The sequence below is a fragment of the Canis lupus genome, chromosome 17 (assembly GCF_003254725.2).
Source record: "Canis lupus dingo isolate Sandy chromosome 17, ASM325472v2, whole genome shotgun sequence".
NCBI lineage: Eukaryota > Metazoa > Chordata > Mammalia > Carnivora > Canidae > Canis > Canis lupus.
The window spans coordinates 25,775,773-25,797,793 of record NC_064259.1 but is presented as its reverse complement, the minus strand read 5'-3'; the positions used below and the strand labels follow the sequence as shown (position 1 = coordinate 25,797,793).

The following is a 22,021-nucleotide window of genomic DNA, read 5'->3' as shown; positions in this document are numbered from 1 at the left end:
CCATAGAAGAATCCATTTCTGTTGCATTAGGCCATTCAGTTTGTGGTCCTTTGTTAGGAAACTTATATACACACACACATATATACACTAAGTACATGAAATTACAGAGAATAATTCCCCTACTTCATTCAATAAAATCAAGTGCTTTGTATTTACAACTTTCCATGAGTCACACTCCTTCCTCCTTAATAAAAGAGCACTGAAAGTACCTAAAGTACCTACATCAATAGTAACATTAATTAACAGTTAAGAGGTTAAAGCAGTTTGCTTTTAAAACTACCTGAAATGGAAATGGTACCTAAAACAGGGAAAAAAGCTAATCAAAAAGACAGTGCATTTGGGTAGAGGTATATACTACTATCTAACTCTCCCGTTTTCAGTAATATCCATAATTAATATACCTAAAGAAGCACAGAAATAAAATATTACAGTGTGATGACCATAAAATCAAGGTAATGCTTCAGTGTAAAGACTTTGGCAAATGTGCTCGGTCTTCAGCATTTCTTTGGTACCAACTAATTCTCACAAAGCTCTGAATAGGCTGACCTTTGAAAGACTTATATGATACTCAAAGACTGTAACTCAAAAGGTTAACAGAACTAAGTTTTTTAAAAAGGAAAAAAGAACAAAGGGCTTTGCTGTGGAATGATATATTTGATTAGGAATTTTATCTTACTTGTTGAATTACTTCTGGATATAACATGGGTAGTCTTTCTGCAATAAGAGCCAGTCCACCCATTCCTGCAAAAACTTGTAATGGTGACTGAATGGGACAGGTTTCAAGTAAAGATTCATCCAATATCCCATCCATACATTCATCACTTGGAGTGAGAGCCTCATCTTCTGGACAGCTACCAAGTAAGTCTCCATGATCTAGAACAATAAATTACAAATAACAGATAAGAAAGTATCTCTTTTTATAATAATCTTTCATTTACAAAGTAGATCTTCTTGTCACCTCTCTCTACTTAACAAAGAACATAAATATTTTAGGTTATGCAGATAAAGCTTTAGAGCCAGATGCCACAATAGTTTTTTTAATGATTTCTGATGTTGCTTCTTATAGTCTTGCTATTCAAAGTATGTTCACTGGCATACAACCACTGGCATCATCCTAGAGCCTTGGAAATGTAGAATTCTCAGGTCCCACTCTTGACCTACCGAATAAGAATCTGCATTTTAGAAGTGTTCTGTAGGTAAATTATATGCATATTAGGTTTGAGAAGCATTGTCCTTTAGGTCATATTTGTAAATTATATTGTATGTAAAAATAAGTATGTCCACAGAGATTCAAAGCAAATGCTAATATATATACACATCATGTTCTGAGTATCCCATTACAAAAAACTGAATACCAACAAAGACTTCTCGTACTGAAAACTAAAAATTATACCATATTGATTTAACTTTGAACCACTCACAAAGAAAAACCAAAGGTTAGTATGTTTACACAGAACCAGATTCTATAAATACTAAAAACCCAAATAATCCTACTGAAAACAGCAAAACTTCTTGAAATGTTTTTGAAAACACTAGAATTTACTGAAGAATGCAAAAGGCTAACAATAAATCACACATGTGCTTATAAAATAAGTGATGCTTTAAGAGAAATTAAGATTAATTTCTAGTGAAAATAAAAGCAATTTTTTAATACTTACAAAAAATTCCATCATAAAGAAAAATACTTCATTAACTTAATATAATAAAAACAAAGGTAAATTAAGTCATTAGCTACAGAAATTCCTACTTCCTTGGATCACAGACTATAGTTTTAAAGAAACATCATTACATACCTTTTTCAGGGTGTAACCTTTTAAAAGAGTCTGTTTTTGATAGACTTGGGTCTGTGATAACTCTAGATCCCAATTTAACAGTCAGGTCTATTGAACGGTAACCTTGAGGAAGTTTTCGGTCGTATAGGAGAGTTAAAAGTTGGGCAAGTGTCATTTCTGCTGGCAATGGTTGGCCTAAAAATGACATAACTAAGTTAAATCTGGAATCCAAGAGGGAGACATTTACTTGGTCTGATTAGGTCAATTAGTTACTGTTTTTACTGAACTGCACATTAAGCCTCTGATTCAGACACCAATTTAAAAACAACTTAAAATGAGCACATGCAAAGTTTACAGAAATCTATTTCTGACACGAGAACAATTTTTGTCTACAGAAAGTATTACTAACAAAATTCCACCAAGATATTCTGAGCCACAGCAAGAAACAAAGAAATAGACATTCCTACAAATCTGGGGTTGGCAAAATCTTTTCCATACAGTCCAGATAGCAAATGATTTAAGCAACGAAGACTATACAATCCGTGTTGCAACTACTAAGTCTACCACTGTGGCATGAAAACAGCTATGGACAATACACAAACAGGCATAGCTGTATTTCAATAAAACTTTTTTCAGATAGAGGCACCAAGTCTACTAGCCATAGTTTGTTAATCTCTGACCAATCAAGAACAACACACAAACAGGCATAGCTGTATTTCAATAAAACTTTTTTACAGATAGAGGCACCAAGTCTACTAGCCATACTTTGTTAATCTCTGCTATAAATCAAGAACATAAAGCTAAGAAGGAAAATCCATTCAAAGTTAGTTGGCAATTGGATTATAATGAAGCACAAAAATGGATATAAATTTGGTATCACCTTGACCAATGAGAAGTATACTGGTCAAAGAATATCTTTCAGGTAGGAAGACAATACTACCTATCAATGGTATGGCAAAAACTTCTACTACTATAATCAGTTCTTCAAAATCTGCCTCACACTGATTCCTATATAACTTGTTATGAATTCTTTAAAACATTATTTTTACTGATTTTATAGCACACTGACAACAAAATGTAGAAACCTAGTAAACAGTAAATATGCAACATTATGATGTTAAAAAGGATATGTAAAAGGTTACTCCTTTTTATCTCATTTTTCTTAGAGGGAACTGTGTGGACAAAGTTTCACTAAATCATTTATCTTATCAAGAACAACGGATTAAACAGGAGCCTGGTGGTTACATGTCTTCAAAATTTTTTATATTTTTACATATTGTGAACATTACCTGCCAAGAGTTTGTGGAACAGGTGAAACACTGGGACAGTAATTATTTTGTTGGCAGTCTCCGCTCCTGAAGAAGCACTTCCGATTTTATCAGGCATTGTTCTCCCTCTCCTGGATGGTGGACGAGGTGGTGTAGCTGACACAGCCCGTTTAGACTGGGATTTCAGCCCTATAAGAATCAGTAAAATTCTATATATAGCCACACTCATGAAATAAAAGAGTATTTCTACAATATTTTTAAAAAGCATCACATTCCTTAATAATGGGAAAAGAGAGAAAGGTTTCTTCTCATTTTTATATCTGATCTCCCAATTCTATTTGCCCTTCACAACACATCATGAATTTTTGTTTCATGTTTGTAACTATCTTTAAGAAAGTAAAAAATAATGCTAAATTCTATGGTCTTAGGGAACCTGGGTGGCTCATTTGGTTAAGCATCTGCCTTTGGCTCAGGTCATGATTCCAGGGTCTTGGGATCAAGTCCCGCATGAGGCTCCCTGCTCTACTTCTCCCTCTATCCACCCCCCCCCAAGGTTGCGCGTGCTCTCTCTCTCTCAAAAATAAATAAATAAAAACCTTTTATTGTTTTGAGTGCCCACTTACTGTAATGGGCTGCCCACTTACTAGAAAGTATTTTTGTGCAAGTATGCATAGGAAATCTTGCATTAATTCTTCTGTGATAGAATAAATTCCACCAATATAGAGATCTCCCTCCTACTTAAGGAGTAAAATAATATAGGCTAAACCTTCTTTTCTGGGGTGCCTGGGTGACTCGGGTCATGATCTCAGGGTCCTGGGATGGAGCCCTGCAACAGGCTCCCTGTTCTATGGGGAGTCTGTTTCTCCCTCTCCGCCTGCCCCTCCCCCACCTTGCTCTCAAATAAATAAATAAAATCTTTAAAAACAAAAAGCCTTTTATGAACTAAAGTCATATCACTGATGTTAAATAAAATATCCTCCAAAATGATCAGTTATCTCAGCCATTTTGTCATCTACTTCACCTGACAGTATGAGCACAATTCTCTGTATGCTGTTAAGTTTAAATGGAGTATTTAAACAATTCACAAATGTTCAGTATCTGATGAAATATAGTATGTTTTGGACATAAAATAAGTGTAATAATTACACTGCCAGTTAGTAACGGATTTCAGGTACAATATGTTTACCTCCAGTATTAAAATTTCATTACGAGTCACCTTTTTTTTTTGCATTAATAGTTATTACATGAAGTTCCTATAAATATGTGTTATATTTTATAAAAACCCAAACAAAATCAAGATTATAAAAAACAGAAAGCATACCTGAAGCAACAACAACACTGTAATTGTCCTGAAATCCATTTTCTGCCTTAACTTTTTCTTTCTCTTCATGGTTTTTCTTTTCTTTGTCATCCTTCTGTTCACTAATTAGTTTAGCAGTGATACTTGGTGTATCTGTAAGAAAATATTACCTAAAACACACTGCTTTTCAAAATCATTAAGAAGGAAGCTATAAATATTTCAAACAAAGATTACACAAGATATTACCACTAATATGGAGGGAATGTAAACGCATTTAGAAGATACTGATGTGGTAAAGCCTGCTGAGAGTAATGTAAGGGAATCACCACTGTTCATAAGCCTGAATACTTAAATTCCAATCTCCAGAAAACATCACAAATTACAGTGGTTATTACCTCTCAAGGCAATGAAAAACTACTACCACTTAATTTCCTTTGTTTTAGGCACAGTTCAATGTACTTGCCACCAATATGTAATTTGGTCCTTACAACATGGCGTATCAAGAAAGAATACTATTTTCAAAACTGAGTCACTGATCTAACCTATTAAAGGCAAATATGGAACACAAGCTCAGGACTCTTCTTAAAGCAACTATGTTAGATTTTTTATTCTACAAACAGGAGTAGAAGGGAACAAATTTCACTAATGAAAATTTGTTTTGCTATTTTTAACTTAGGAAACTTAGATACTTTAAAGAGCTTGCTTCTCCTTCTGCTGTGTGTCTCTGCCTCTCTCATGAATAAATAAAATCTTAAAAAAAAATCATGAAATCAATGATCTGATTTGGTCACCAGAAATTCAAAAGCCTGTATGAACTATTTTTTTAACTGTTTTAATATTAGTTATTCACTAAATGGATATGATTCTTTGTACTTTTCTAACTTAACAGTTATTATCTAAAGCTGCTTTATAAGGTTATAAAGGTGAAACAAATAATAAAATAGTATGCTTTGTATTATCTCCTACTCTTTAGCTTTATTTAACTGTCTGAAAATATCCCTGTGATCTCAATTCCTGGAGTTCCTCCTAACTGCAAACTGCCTTTAGAGAGTACTTTTTTGTGTGAAATTTAAAAATTCTGTAAATACTGAAAACAATAAATATATAATCCAACAATACATTTACTTTCTTACAGAAACAACCAATCAATTCCAAATGGCAAAATACAGAAGTCAGAATGAAATACTTAAATAATAAAAAATTCACACAATTAATTGATAGCATAATCAGGAAAATCAGTAAAGATCATTAGGTACTAAGAACATACTGTTATCCCAGTAAATGCCAAATACTAAAAGATATCACTAAGAAAAAATTTTCTCAACATTCTGTTTAAAATTGTTCTAGTTTGAATAACCACTTCTGGTCAAGATAAAACAACAAAAACCAGATTTACTCTCCTACCTGAAATAACTATAAACTAGGAAAATACATTAGTTTTCAGACAATGGCTGTCAGGAAGACAGGAGATTGATACCTAAGTAAGTGAAAAAACTAATGAGGGGAGCCCTTGACTGCTCCAGCTCATTGCCTATAGTTTCCCAGGCCACAGACTGACATAACTCAGGAGTCACTCAAGGTGAAGACATGCACTGGGAGCCCAGGAAGACAAAGGCGGCTGGCTGCAGTTTTCAGGTTACACTGTTAGGGAGGAGAGATATGCAAAGAACGTGAGCTCCGGAGACCTAGTGTCTCCTTTGGGTTTTCAGTGCATATGGATGAGCATTTTATTAAGAGGAAACCACCAAAGGCCAAGGAAAGTACTTCTCAACTGTAACAAGGGACCAGCCCCAGGGTCTAAAATTATGGTTATAACGTGTGTTCCCAATGCCTAGGTCCTATCCTAACGGGGTTCTCAGAAGGGTATTACCTCTGTAGTAAAGCTAAAGTAGCCCTAGACCTGCATTTTCAAATGTAGTATCCTACTTCTATTCCAAAATAGCACCATTTTAAAATTAAATTCGTTAAAAATTTAGTTCCTTAGTCTTGCCAAACATATTTCATGTGCTTAAGAGCTACTGTACTAGACAGGATAAGTTTATTAAAAAAAATTCCACTATCCAGTAAGTTCTGTCCCAGATTAAAAGCAGCTCTTGTCCTACCTAATAAAACTTAAAAGCTGGCTCTAAAAGAAACAATCTGTTTTCAGTTCATATAACTTTACCCCAGAACAAGATAAAAAAAATTAAAACACAAAAATAGCCAGCACCCCAAAAAATTAAAAAAGTAGAAGTCACATTGCCTGACATCCAATAAAAATTTTCAGGCAAATAAAGAAGCCATAATATACAATCCATAATGAGGAAAAATAATCAAGATAAACAATCAGTATGTTTAAGATGATAGAGGAAAGCTTATATAAAGATATAAAAAAGAACCAAAAGAACTTCTAACAAACACTACAGAGGAACAGAATTTTAAGATAGAGTAATATAAATTATCCAAAAATTCTAAACAGAGGAGGAAGAAGTTGGGGGGGAAATGAACAGAGCTTCAGTGAGCTCTGTGAAAGAACTTCAAGAGGCTTAATAAAAATGTATAACTGGAATTACCCAAAGAGAGGAGAAAAACGGACGACAGAAAATATTTGGGACAATATTTGTAAAAAAAAAAAAAAAAAAAAATTCCAAATTTGATGAAATCTGTAAACCCAGATTCAAGAAAGTTAACAAACTCACAGCATAAGAAGAAAACTACAAGGCATATAACAATCAAATTGCTTAAAAGTAGTGAGAGAAATTTGTAAAAGCAAAAATACTGACACAAAACGTTTATTATGTGAAAGCAACGTAGTGAGAAGCTTTAGGAAGCGAGTAAATTTATTGTAATTTTGGATTTATTTTTACACATATTGATGAAATATACATACACATGGAAATAGATCATCAAATATGGCTAAAAATCATAAACATGCTTTAAAAGACCAAAGCATTGCTAATTAGAGGTTACATTAAGCACCTGCAAATTTCTGATGTTTGCTCAGATGACTCAGTTGGACTTTTTATTAAGAGTAGTATTCTTACAAAGCAATCAATTTATTTTTTAAATTTGTAGGTAATAAAAGGAACTAATTTTATTTTTTGTGTGGGGGAGAACTAATCTTTAAATTTTTAATGACTGAAAGACGTTTTAGAAAACAGTATTCCTTTATAGTAAAGATAAAGAAAAATAATTTCAGTTATTTTGTAATAATGTCTATTACTTTTCCATGATCAAGTTAAATGTAAGACTCAATAACTGAACTTCAGTACTCTTCCCCACCTCTCCTTCTTTTATTTAATTATTCATTTTTTTCTTCATCACGTAGAAGGAAAAATTTCAAGACTATTATAGAGAAAAAGTCTGTAAAATTAAATTTTCAAAAAAAGTTCAGCTGTAAGAGGGTAAGGGAGACCTTTTCAAATAAGAACAAATGTTATTTATACAGTTGTAATAGTGTTCTAACATTTTACTGTATAACATATAAAAAGAAAAGTATTATGTACACACTTGCATTAGATGCAGTGACTAAAACCAAAGATTCTTTAATACCTTATTTTTTCATAGCAATCACATTCATTCACAAGGTTTAACTTACTATGTATTGTGACAACTCCAAAATCTCTACAATCCAGTTTTTTACTCTAAGCTTAGACTTCTATTTCCCACTAATAGAAGCTTTTTTCTGAGACACTCCTAACTTTCTGCTGTTGTAAGCCTAGGTATTCCCTTCTACTGCATTCAGTTAGAAACATACTTACATTTGTATTAGAATGTAAACATTCTTAAATTTATTTTTCAATCTGACAGCATACAAAAGATCATAATACTCTGAGGGGCAGAGTGTGTGTCTTGCTTACTCTTAACACCCGAAGGCTGATTACTGTGCTTAGACATAGAAGATGCTTACTCAATTCATCCACTGATTTTATTCACAGGATTTCTGAGAGGCAATAAAATAAAACTATCTACAGTTGATTTGGATTCTGCCATCAAAAACTTGTTTATTTCATAAGCTGTATGCTGTTTAAAGGCATCCATCTTATTAGAATGGCTTAGAATCATCATCTTAGAACACAGGCAAGAACCTAAGTGAAAATTTCTCTCTACTTTTTTCACTATTATACACAATAAGGTCATCAGTCAAGTCTACCTATTTCACTTTCATCTCTTGACCAGTCATTTCTGAGATCTTTATTAGAGTCCTGTCATTCCAATTAACAGCCTGCAAATTATATTATATAAGATAGACAGATGGTTTACTATGAGAAAATTCCACCAATGGCTTCCCAAGGCTTGTCAACATTTCCTTGTCCATTCTATTGTAACTCCACATAACACACGTCACACCAAAGAACTACGGGAACTATACTTAAATCTGACTTGCCTGACACTCTGTCAAGAACTTCTGATAATGTTGTTGAGACTGGCAGATGAAGTGTTCGGAACTTATGGCCTGCTCCATACATTGGATGCTGGATGACATGGCTTGTGGCATTAATTCTACCTTTATAGAGCTGAAAATTCAAAAGAAATCAAGAAGTGATTTCTCTGAAACATATATCACTATAAAACCATTTCAAAAGCATAAAAGAATAAAAAATTTTAAATGAACACAAAATATAAAAGGTTTATTTCGTATATATTTTTAAATGTCGCGTATTTGCCATTTGATTTGTTGATCAATTTTTGTATTAGCACCACTCTACCAGATAATCACTTTTTCCCCCAATCAAATTATACTCTTCATGGAAGGGTGTAATTATTAGGCTATTCATCACAAGGAGTGTTATCCAAAAGAGATTTTTAAGTCCTATCATTAAGTATAAAGGTTATTCTTTATATGCTATTTTAGAAATTAAGATATAGAGATAATTCCAGGCTCTGGTATGAAATTATAAAATATCTTTGCACACAGCTAATTATTAATATTCAATTTAACTGTTAAATACTCACTGGACAAGGAGACTGAAGAAACATTGTCACTTTCTCATCCTCCAGCATCAACTGCAAAAATAATCTACGTATAAACCCTGAAATGTTCCCTGATGTTGGAAGGTTCCCTCTTTGAGGAGATGTCTGAAAAAGTTCACAGAGAACCTGGCAAGTAAAGGAGATTTAAAAAGTTATATGCACTATTAACCTGCAGTTTTGTACTTCCAAGAATAAAAGACTATCCCCAGAAAAAATTTCTGTGAATAAGAGAAATTACTAATACAGGATTTGCACATAATAAATACCTAGTATAACCAAGTAATCTTTAACTTTAGTCAATATCAATGTGGTTACAATGTAATAAAAACGATGGAAAAAAGGGTATTAGAAATACAACACAAAGCCTTAATAAGAAGCTGAGAAATTAAAATTAAGCCAGAAAGCAACAAGTCACAAAGTTTTCATGCTACCCAGAGGCACAAAACAAATTTTATATATTCATATCCATGATTTTGGTTAAAATTGGTAATTTATGCCTTTTAATTAGGCACACTAAGCAGATATAGTTTCATAGTAATCAATTACTTGAGACAGTAAGGTATCTTGTTATTCTTCTCAATAATGTAAAATCATTGAGTATTTTTGGAAATTATTATAGCAAAAAAAAGGAAATTATTATAGCTATCCTTTTAGATATATTTTTTAAGATTTTATTTATTTATTCATGAAAGACACACACAGAGAGAGGCAGAGACATAGGCAGACGGAGAAGCAGGCTCCATGCAGGCAGCCCAACGTGGGACTCAATCCCAGACCCTGGGATCATGCCCTGAGCTGAAGGCAGACGCTCAACCACTGAGCCACCCAGGTGTCCCCCTTTTAGATATTGATAGGCTGTCCTGAATAAGCACTGTAAATTAGGGAGTAAAAAAAAAAGAAAAAAAGCTGATTCCTATTTATTGGGGTCTACCACATCTCAGTCTCTATGCAGTTACTTTATATACATCACGATATTTAATTATCTCAAAAAACTTTTTGAGGCAGGTATTATCATTCCCATTTTATAAGGTAACACGTGAGAATCAAACAGCTAGAAAGGAGTAGAACCTGGCAAAAATCAACTATAAGTATTTCTGAAATAATTCTAGCTTTCAAGATTTTGGCCCCAAGGACTTACTACAGTAAAATAACCTCTTCCATTTTTAAGGTTCCTTGTCAGGAGTCTCCTATCTGAAAACTACCCTAATATCTGCTTCATTAAAAGCAAACCAAGAGTTGAAGCTATCCGGTTACAAAAAAATACAAAGCCTCACTGCAGAGGAGATGCTTGTTAACCACCTTCAAGTGGTTAATCCTTTTTTCAGCAGCTAAAGTGTTTTACTGGAGTTGGAGGAAGAGGATGGGAGTCTAAAAGGAGGAATGTATCAACTATAGCTAGAATCGCCATGAATTTGCCCATTATCTTATCAAAAAGAATATGTTTTGGGCAGCCCCGGTGGCTCAGCAGTCTAGTGCCGCCTTCAGCCCGGAGAGTGATCCTGGAGACCTGGGATCACGTCCCATGTCAGGCTCCCTGCATGGAGCCTGCTTCTCTCTCTCTGCCTGTGTCTCTGGCCCCTCTCTCTGTGTCTCTCATGAATAAATAAATAAAATCTTAAAAAAAAAAAAAAAAAAAAAAAAAGAATACGTGATGGTTGAGAAGACGACGGAGGAGGTATCATCAATCCTTTAATTATGGTTTAAATTCAGAACCTTTAATGTGCCGAACCCCAAACTTCATCATCACCCGTGCTACATACTCCTTTCTCAACTCATTTCATTAGTGTTACTTAACAGCATATTAAAATAAGATGACGAAAACATAAGCCAATTTTTCTAATCTTACCTGGGCCATCAGTTTTTGGTTATTAGGATGGCATGAAATGCACTGCAGAAAGAATGCAACAGTCGCATTCTCAATTGCTGTCCTCTGTTGAGTAGTCAATCCTGTTGGAGCAGCTGAAGAGAGAGACGCTGATCTTGCACTAGTCTGTTGTGCACCTAAATGATGTCCTCCAGAAGTGGACCCAGAGTGACACAATAAAAACAGAAGTGCTGTCCATAGTGGATTGACTTCAGACCCACCAAGCCAGTCTTTCATAACATGGCTACTGCCAACTTCTGTCAAAAACCTAAGAATAGGAGCAATCAGGTCTGCTGTGATAGGCATCTTATTACATTGCTGTGCAACATGATGCCGCCTGAGCTTGTCCTGAGAAGTATCTATTGACTGAGCAATGCTTTCTGAGTAAGAAATGTGACTAAAGCAAAAACTAGCCAGACTCCTCACAAGAAGAGAAGGCAAACCTGAGTCCAATAATTGTTTGATAGCTTCTGGAGATTGAGAAGAGGATGCAAGGGTTGCCAAATGGGATTCAGTTAGTGCGAGAGGTGCTTGTGCATTTTTAGAGTCATCTGTTAAGGATGAAGTAAGATCTTGCTTTTTGCTATCATCAGTCATGGACAGTCTGTGGTGACACTGCATTGGAGGGGGGGTAATACCCATCCAGCCCATGAGCAAAGAAAAATAACTTGGGTGTATATGACACATGGAGCAAAGCAGACTGTCAACAGCTTTCTTCAAAACCATATTGCAGGGAAGAGACATGGACCAATTAAAAAGCAACCTAGAGGAAAAAAAGATGTCAGATTAACATTATATATGTATCTTTAGAAAGACCTCAATACAAGTATTAGAAACCAACCTATACTCTTTAAAATTATAAAATCTATAAAATTATACATTTTATTTGACATAAAATATTATGACATAAGATTTCAGAAAGACTGATTGTGATATATTTTATTTAAGTTTTTAGGTAGGTGAAGTTAGACTTGTGAAATGAGTATAGAAAATCAAGAGATCTATATTAAAATGGATCTTCCATTCTCTGTGTGACCTCAAAAAAAGCCACATTAAGAAACAATGACAAACTGTACAAAAGAAATGTTTAGATTGAACGTGACATGATTGATGGCTTAAATTCACATCTGCAAATCAAAAGCTATTAGGGAGTTTCATTAATAATTCATGAGTTATGCCAACTGAAAAGGTCAAATATAAAAATGACAGGCTAAAGGACAAAAGGCTAATCTTCTAGGAGTTATGGAACCTCTCAGAAATAAATATAATATTCTGTTACAGAGTTAGCAATTATAAGTTAGTAAGTTCAGCAAAGCCTTAGCTGAGCATAGTAAAGAAATGTGGGTAAGTGGAAACTACCAAAAGAATAATGGTATCAGATATCTAGAAAGTAGTAAAAACAACTCATCATAAAAACTCTCTAAAGCAGTAACTCTTAAAAATTTCTAGCTATACTTTTTTTCTCCATAATTGTACATTAAAGATTAAAAACAAAAAAAGAATAAACACTATGAACTGTAGGAACATATACATTAAATGAAACACTCTAGATTTTAGCTGGGAAAAGCATGAAATGACATGAATTTATTTTCTTAAAACATGAAGATAAATTTGTGTGACACCTAATTTCAAAATTATACCTGATTATACATAACTACAACTTTCAAAGTATTATTATTCTCCAAATAGGCATATAAATACTGTTTCATCAAGTGAAAACCTCTAAAGATGTCATACTGGGGAAAAAGGGATTTCAAAAATCTTACTTACTCAAAGAGCTCTCGGTCCAGCAGTGCTGGTAAATCATACTCTACAAGCAGTTCATAACTATGCCACAGAATTGCTGCCACACAATGAAGATGAGAAGGAGATGGCATAAGAAGACCATACTCTACTGTTGAAGAGTTAGGGCACATGTAGCTCATCCTGCCACTTCTTCTCAAAGCAGCCACTCTTGCAGAATCACTGACCCATTTTAATAAGGCCTGGATTCTTAAAAAGAAAATGAATTCAAATAACCAATTATACCACTGACATTTAATATGGATAAATATCATCATTACATGTAAGCAATGTGTATATGAGAATAATATACTGTTTAATAAATTTTAAACTAAAATAGGAAGGAAAAGGAATTTATATAAGCGGAAAGAATACAGTAGTTCCAGTTTTCCTATAACCTTACTAATCTTAACTGATGAAAATGTTTGAAATAACAACCATTTTGCAAATAAACACTGATTCATAATTCATTTATTAAAAAAACTATCAATGTCTAGAATTATAGGATATAACACTTAACAAATTCACTGTTTTTTGTAAATTTTCTTATATTTTGTAACAAATCCATACAACCTAGAGCAGTAATCTGGGACTAATTCTTCATTGTGCAGAATCTCATGCACTACAGCATGGGTATTGCCTCTGGCCCCAACCATTAAATACTAGCAGCAGCCACCCAGCCCCCTTAACTCTGAAAACAGAATATAGTCCCAATATATGTACTTTTTTTCAAGTGCTATCCTACCCTCAATACCCTGGAGCTGGGGGCTACTGACAGAACACCACCTTTTAAAGCAATAAGGCTTTTGAGTTTATATAAAATACAGAAAACCGGATAAGATTTATAACTGAGTTATTAAAACAAGGTATTTATATTTTTGTTTGCTTTCAAATTTCTGGTTTAGATCACAAGATTCTTTGCTTCAGGGTAAAAGACAGGGGAAGGAAGGTATATGCCACTTAATCCTCCTTTCTGCCCTCAAGGACAAGACCCTTTAAACTTCACATGACAGGAAATAAAGATAAGTCAGAAAAAGAGAAGAGAGGGGCAAAATTTTCTCAGTTCACAGAAGCCAACAATCTTGTTATTATGTCAGTTCTAAAAGTTATGTTTTAAAAAGTATTATGCAGTAAAAACAACTTTGTTTAGGGTCATTTTCTTTTTTTTTTTTTTTTTAAATATTTATTTATTTATTTTTTATGATAGTCACAGAGAGAGAGAGAGAGAGAGAGGCAGAGACACAGGCAGAGGGAGAAGCAGGCTCCATGCACCGGGAGCCTGATGTGGGACTCAATCCCGGGTCTCCAGGATCACGCCTTGGGCCAAAGACAGGCGCCAAACCGCTGCGCCACCCAGGGATCCCTAGGGTCATTTTCTTATGATAAAAACCATAAAACTATTAAAGAATCAAGTGAAAGAGATTTTAAGAATGTTGGTCCAGAAAAATGTTTAAAACTTATTTTTTATATTCTTTTTAACCCGAATAATCATTATGATTCAAACTGGGCCAAATTTCTTTTATCAAAAAATATTTTTTAAAAAATTCCATATTTTTAAACATAGTAACTATATAATTTACGTAAAGGATAAAGCTTAATGGAAGTCAGCTTATTTAATATTTTGAAGTTACGAAGATAAATTTACTTGGTAAATGTCATTTACACATTTTTAACTAGAAAAAATGAAAGCAACTAGCCTAAAATGAATAAAAACTATTACATATCAATGATTAAAGTCCAATATTTACCAGGCACCTTCTATGGTTGACACTCTACTATATACTCCCCAAATCTGATCTATGTAAATCTTGCCTTGGGAGTGATGGTATTCTGTCTCCCAAGCCAAGACAAAAGCTGGATTCAATGAACTTGGACACTCTAATATCTAGCAGCTCTTCAGTAAATACTTATAAAATGAGTTAAGTACCTACAAAATTAATAATTTATAAACAAATTAATAAAGTATCAAATGATTTTCTTAAATATTAATCAAAATTACAAAATAAAATAATTCAGAAAACAGATTTTTAAAAATTTGTTTATAGAGTCACGTACTCTGTAATGTTCTTTTGATATAGATGGTACATATAAAACAAGAGAATGCCAAATCATCACTCAAAAATTTACCAATAAAAACAAGTTTTGGGCAGCCCGGGTGGCTCAGAGTTTTAGCACCACCTTCAGCTCAGGGCGTGATCCTGGAGACCTGGGATCAAGTCCCACGTCAGGCTACTTGCATGGAGCCTGCTTCTCCCTCTGCCTGTGTCTCTGCCACTCGCTTGCTTTCTTTCTCTCTCTCTCTCATTAATATTTATTAATGAGAAAATTAAAAAATCTTTAAAAAAAACAAAAAAAAACCCCACAAGTTTCAAAAATACTTGGGAGGTCTTATCCATTTGAAGACAGAAGACCTCAAGGAAGAACTACAAAAGTAAAACTCATCTAAAACTGCCTATACTAAAATATCACTAGGTATCTAGGTGAATTATACAGATGTTATTTACTTGGTATGATAGCATTTCACTTTGGGATAGGAAAGAGAAAAAAGGTAGAGAGTCTAATGAAAACCTGTCAATGAATATTATATATAATAATAATAGGTAATCAAAACAAACACTATTATGTCACTATAGATTAAGTACCTAATATGGACACACTACTCCTATATTCAGACATAGTAAATACCACCTACGACAGTATGATTAAGATGTCATTACAGCTTACAAAGATCTCATCACAACTTGGTTCACGTAAAAATATGTAATATTTTATTTCGTTCCATTCATCAAATGTAATATTGATTAAAAATTCTATTTGAGCTCATATTAGCTTAAAATATGTTAAAACATGTAAAAATTTATGTTTAACGTTCACAAAAATTTCTAGAAGTTGTATCATGTAAAGAATACAGTTAAAGGTATAATATATTCAACACTTTTATGAAACAATTTAAGGAGAAAGTATTACAAATAATGTTCACTACCATGTGACTGTGTGTATGTGTGTCCTTAAACAAAAAACAAGATCAACATATACCTGTCCTTTGTTCCAGGATCCTGAGTTGTTCCAAGCTGGTAAAGAATATCTATCGTAGAATCGGAAGAGAGTCCATTCAGTCTTCCAAAAAGTAAAGGGCTGTTCAAATCTTACAAAAAAGAAACAAAAGGAAGTTTTCACAATTAGCAAATGGAATAAGAATATTTGCTAAATTTAATTTTAAATTATTAATTAAAAATAACTCTTCCATAAATTACAACAATAACAAACCAACCCCTAAAATATTGAAAGTAATAATGGAAATTAATTTCAGAAACAGATTTAATCATAAAGATCACATAATTCAACTGTCATTATTTTGCAGATAGGTAAAAATTAAAATATCAAAGTTAACTGTTCACCTGTAGGATCACTGCCTGATGCTGCACAGTTTCTCAGAAGAATGTCTATAAGTTTCAGGCCAATTCTTGTGGATTGCAGTCCAATCTTTACAAGTACAACCTCAATGTTAGGAGAATGCATTCCACAGTATGGGGACATCAATAAGGCAGCACAAGTCTGTAGTAGATTAGCAGTAGGTGCAGCTGCACTGGCCATCATTCCTTCCAGATCACTGATGTGAGTAAGGCAATGATGTAATAACCGTAACCAACCGATACTGAAATATACAACACAAAATGGCTTATGTGATAAATTTAAGTAGCTCAAATTTTTTTTTTTTGCTCAAATTATTTCTGACGTAAAACAAATCAGCATGTGTTTCATAAATACCAACCTGTATAAAAAAAAAATGCTTATAAGATCAACAAGAAATTTAAACACAGTAAGTTTCCTCCATAACAAATAAAAATTCTTAATCACTAATTGCACTTAGATACTACGTGCTTGCCTTTATTTTAATTAGTCAGAAATGTTTTTATATATATATATTTATATGTTTAAATACAAATTGCATAGAATTACAGCTGTGAAAAACTATAAAGTCTTGGCAGCTTGAGAATGAAACAAAACCCCTAAATTTTCTTATCAGGCAAAACCTTCAGTAGAATCAGTCTATAAAATTTTCAACTATCAAAATTTACTAAATGAATGTGAATTAAAGGCTATGTTCAGGTCTTGGTTAATTTGGTCCATTTGTATGGTTCCAATCTAACCCTTCTACTCACTGGCATTTAGGAATTACCATTTAAGACTAGGTCTCTGGGGGATCCCTAGGTGGCTCAGCGGTTTAGCGCCTGCCTTCAGCCCAGAGTGTGATCCTGGAGTCCCGGGATCGGGTCCCACATCAGGCTCCCTGCATGGAGCCTGCTTCTCCCTCTGCCTGTGTCTCTGCCTCTCTCTCTCTCTCTCTCTCCCCCTCTCTCTACCTCTCATTAATAAATAAATAAAATCTTTAAAAAAAAAACCCAAAAAACTAGGTCTCTGACTACACGGTCAATTTGTACGGCTCTAATATATCCTGGTTACGGGTATTCGGAAATTCTTAGACTGTGATCTGAAGAATAGAAACATATGCCACAGTGTAGATTATCTCAAGAATTAAAAACATATAAATCTCAATTTTAACCAGGCTCAAGTTCTACAGAATTAGCATTTCTATTATACATAGTAAAATTATGGTATTATATAAATTACCTATGGAGCATAAAACTTCCTATGCTCTAAAAAAGAAACCATGGAATAAAAGAACTTCATAAAAAGCTCAGAAAGCTTTACTTTAAGAATGAGATACATAACATACCTTGTTTTGGATACCTGATCTTCAGATGGAAGAAAGGGATTATTAACTGTCGCTGAAGAAGTGGTACCAAAAGCAGTGAGGCCCAGTAATTTAATTTGTGAAAGGCCTAATGTGCTGGCATCTCGTGGGCGATGAAGTCTAAGGCAGACAGCAGAAGCTACTTCAGCTTTTACCAGCTGAATTTTTATGTAGGTGAGACCACTTGTAACAACGGGAGTGGACAAAGGTAGCATGTTTACCCCATCTGCACTCACTTCAACAGACACCGATGATGGGCAGGCTGTAGGAAGAGAATATTGAAAAATTACTAAAGAAAATATGAACTGGACTTCATGGCTTAGTGGAAATCCCAGTAAAACAGCAGCTTTTAGTTATATTCATTATGAATTTGCAAAAGGAAATTTATATGCCACATCATACTTTGTCACTAACTTTCACCATAATTGATTTTGGAACTATTTTCCAACAGAAAATACGAGATCTATAATATAACAAAAATAATATTTTAAAAATTCTGACATTCACCAAAAAATGTGTGTAATCCACATGTACACACTTGATTGAGTCTCTACAAGAAAAAAACCTGCCAGGACACCTGGGTGGCTCAGCGGTTGAGCATCTATCTGCCTTTGGCTCAGGGCATGATCCCGGAGTCCCAGGATCGGGTTCCAGATCGGACTCCCTGCATGGAGCCTGCTTCTCTCCCTCTGCCTATATCTCTGCCTCTCTCTGTATCTCTCATGAATAAATAAATAAAATCTTAAAAAAAAATAAAAAAGACTGCCAAATTTGCAATTGCTCTATTATTTCTACTTTACTCATAATTTTTACCAACAATATAAGACATCTGATTAAGAGGCCATGGTTTACTGTTTAGTCATTTGGGAAAGAAGAATATAATAAAAACAAAGTGCTTTTCTATCAAATCATTATTTCACTACTATAATATTGCAATGATTTTTAATACAGCTGAGTTTAAAACCTGCTTTGCCTCTAGTATTTTAAGTCCCTTTCAAAATTTAACCAAACATCTAAAAGATTTTAAATTATTTTCTGCTAAAATTTAAGTAGGTTCAAGGAAGTAATATGGGAAAATTATTTCTAACATAATACGGAAGCCCACATAATAAACATATCAACTAAACTGATCTTTGATTTTAATTTTAATTTCAATTGTGAAACTAAGAAGTAACTTATACTATATGCCAATTACATGCTGGGTTTACACTGAGAACTAGACAAGTCATATCAATTCTGAAATTTAATCTTCACTTTTAAGACAAGTATCCACATTTTACACAAACTGACAGAGTCAGAGATTAAGTAATTCAAACTCCTACATGAACAAAGGGCACATTGTTTTTAAGATTTTATTTATTTGAGAGAGAGTGAGTGAGTGAGCAGGAGGGAAAAGGAGAGAAAATCTAAAGGAGGCTCCGTGTTGAACACAGTACCTGACATGGGCCGCATCCCACAATTGGGACATCACGACCTGAGCCAATATCAAGAGTTGGATGCAGGCAGCCCCGGTGGTGCAGCGGTTTAGTGCTGCCTGCAGCCTGGGGTGTGATCCTGGAGACCCAGGATCGAGTCCCATGTCAGGCTTCCTGTATGGGGCCTGCTTCTCCCTCTGCCTGTGTTTCTGCCCCTCTCTCTGTGTCTATGAATAAATAAAATCTTAAAAAAAAAAAAAAAAAAAGAGTTGGAAGCTCAACCAACTGAACCACCCAGGAGCACCAGGGCACATTTTATATTCAAGTCCATATTTGATTCTAAAGGCTATGTTATTTCCACTGGAACAAAATATATCTTCAATTTCTGCTCCAATCCAATAATAAAACTGAAATGTTTTATTGAGCACATTTATAGTAGTGAGCACCTAACCTGGTGGTATTTTTTTTAAGAGAGAGAAAGAGGTGTGAATAAGCAGAGTGGGACGGAGTGCAGGCCAAAGGGAATGGGGGGGGGGGGGGAGAGAGAATCGTCAGCAGGCTCCAAGCCCCGTGTATAGCCTGATGCAGGGCTCAATCTCATGACCCTCAGATCATGGCCTGAGCTGAAATCAAGATGTGGAAGCTCAGCCACCCAGGCACCCCAAACCTAGTGATTTTTTAAAATGAACAGAGTTCTTCCTTGTAACACTCTATCTCAGTTTCCCTATGCAAATTCTAGCCTCACTTTAAAGCCACCATTTCATGGATCACTCTTACTCCTTCTAAATAAAAGCAATCTTGTCTTTATCTTAGATTTTCCTCTACATCTTATATCAACTTACATTTTTACCATGTAATATAATTATTTTGGATCTGTTAAAACACTATGAATTCCTGCATTTTCCTCTTGCCATTATATTCATGTATTGTATCTGTTTTTATCTAAGAAGTGTGAATTCTACAACTATATTAAATAACAGTAGTTAATTTTCCAAGTGAGTGGAAAAATTTATTCTTCCACATATGCCAGGGATCTACAAAGTTTCCCACACTTCTTCATCCAATTATTGAATGACTGTTGATAACAATTAAAATTAATCAGTCAACATAAATGAATGTGACAATTCTGTAAAAATCACTGCTTATACTAAAAGTATTTGGGGATCAAAAATGCAAAACAGTTCTCACATTCCTTTATAAATACTTGAAAGAGTTCTTGCTCCTCTTAATGTAAAACTTGCTTTCTAAAAATTCTTTTGAATTATTTACCTTGCAAAGTGACAACAAAATATATTCAGTGAAAAAAAGCATCGAATCAATGATACTCAATATGGTACAAATTTTAAAAATCAGCGGTGCCTGGGTGGCTCAGTCAGTTAAGCATCTGCCTTTGGCTCAGGTCATGTTCCCAAACATAGGTCCTAGGATGGAGCCCTGCATTAGGCTCCCTGCTCAGCAGGGAGTCTGCTTCTGCCTGACCCCAGCCCTGCTTGTGCTTGTGAGCACCTATTCTCTCTCTCAATAAATAAAACATCTTTCAAAAATTTTTCTGAAGATCACAAATACTCAAACTATTACAATAACAATTAACATGTAATTATCTTACAATGGGAAGGGTAATGATAATAATAATAATTTATATTATCTAACAAATAAATCTAAGCTAATTTCACATTACAGGACTAGCACTGAGGACAGGGCTAGACAAAGTAAGGTTGCTATCTTTTTTTTTTTTTTTTTTTTTTTTTTTTAAAGATTTTATTTATTTATTCATGAGAGACACAGAGAGAGAGAGGCAGAGACACAGGCAGAGGGAGAAGCAGGCTCCATGCACCGGGAGCCCGACGTGGGATTTGATCCCGGGTCTCCAGGATCACGCCCTGGGCCAAAGGCAGGCGCTAAACCACTGCGCCACCCAGGGATCCCGTAAGGTTGCTATCTATGGGTATGTAAACTACCTCACCTCAACTTAATCACCTAACCTGGTGATTTTTTTTTTAATAGCTTAACTTGGGGGGAAAGGGAAGGCAAAATTATATGTAACTGAAATATATGTATCTGGATTTCATGAAACATTCTATTTGTTTGAGGGGAATAGCAGTGCTAATTCATTTCATGGGAAATGATTTGGTGGTAATGTTGAATATTATACAAAAAACTTCTAAATTAAGCAATGTGGGAATCATACCTAAGGGTATTCATTCATTCATGACAGACACACACACACACAGAGAGAGAGAGAGAGAGAGAGAGAGAGAGAGAGAGAGAGAGAGAGGCAGAGACATAGGAAGAGGGAGAAGCAGGCTCCATGCAAGGAGCCTGATGTGGGACTCGATCCCAGGTCTCCAGGATCGTGCCCCGGGCTGAAGGTGGTGCTAAACCACTGAGCCACCTGGGCTGCCCTGAATATTTTTCTTATTCTTAAATGTTTCTTGATTACAGTTTATTTTCATAATGCTTCTTTACAAAAAATATTACTCACTTGCAAGAGATGCAAGGTGAGGTTGGATATGTATTTCTTTCAGAAGCACTGCTGCAGGAAGGTGAATGGTAAGGTCACACCAAGCCTCCTCTGGCAGAAAGATGTAGGACCAAGCAGCAGAACGAGCTCTTCTATGGGGTGGCGTGGCCTGTAAAAGCACCTCAGCTGGTTGGGCAGTAGGACTGCTAGATGTAATTGTACCTATTGAAGATATTTTAAATATAATAAAAAACTCTGTAGAAGAAACCAAATAAAGCATCAAGAACCATTTAAACCATAATAATTAAAACTAGAAAATTTAGCTAAAACCTTGAACATACGATGTTACAAATGTACTTATTAGTATATTTAGTATGATTTGTCACAGTAGTCACAAAACATCAGGACATCTAGTCAACGTGCAAGATGACAAGTTCATTATTAATTATA

General features: G+C 34.5%; 1 protein-coding gene across 17 annotated transcripts in view; it reads right to left on the bottom strand.

Moving 5' to 3' along the window:
- BIRC6 (baculoviral IAP repeat containing 6) overlaps nt 1-22,021 on the bottom strand; it is a 230,751-nt gene that overhangs the window by 78,728 nt on the left and 130,002 nt on the right. For all 17 annotated transcript variants that reach the window (XR_004806282.2, XM_025454221.3, XM_025454229.3 and 14 more), the window contains 12 exons: nt 21,593-21,793; nt 17,678-17,957; nt 16,338-16,594; nt 15,976-16,084; nt 12,928-13,149; nt 11,140-11,920; nt 9,276-9,419; nt 8,707-8,836; nt 4,362-4,493; nt 3,062-3,229; nt 1,794-1,967; nt 677-873 (listed from right to left, as the gene is read on the bottom strand). Coding sequence is in view for 16 of the 17 variants with exons in the window: in XM_025454221.3 (XP_025310006.1) it covers nt 677-873; nt 1,794-1,967; nt 3,062-3,229; nt 4,362-4,493; nt 8,707-8,836; nt 9,276-9,419; nt 11,140-11,920; nt 12,928-13,149; nt 15,976-16,084; nt 16,338-16,594; nt 17,678-17,957; nt 21,593-21,793 (2,795 nt within the window). In the remaining variant the exon portion in view is untranslated. The remainder of the gene's footprint in view (nt 1-676; nt 874-1,793; nt 1,968-3,061; nt 3,230-4,361; nt 4,494-8,706; nt 8,837-9,275; nt 9,420-11,139; nt 11,921-12,927; nt 13,150-15,975; nt 16,085-16,337; nt 16,595-17,677; nt 17,958-21,592; nt 21,794-22,021) is intronic.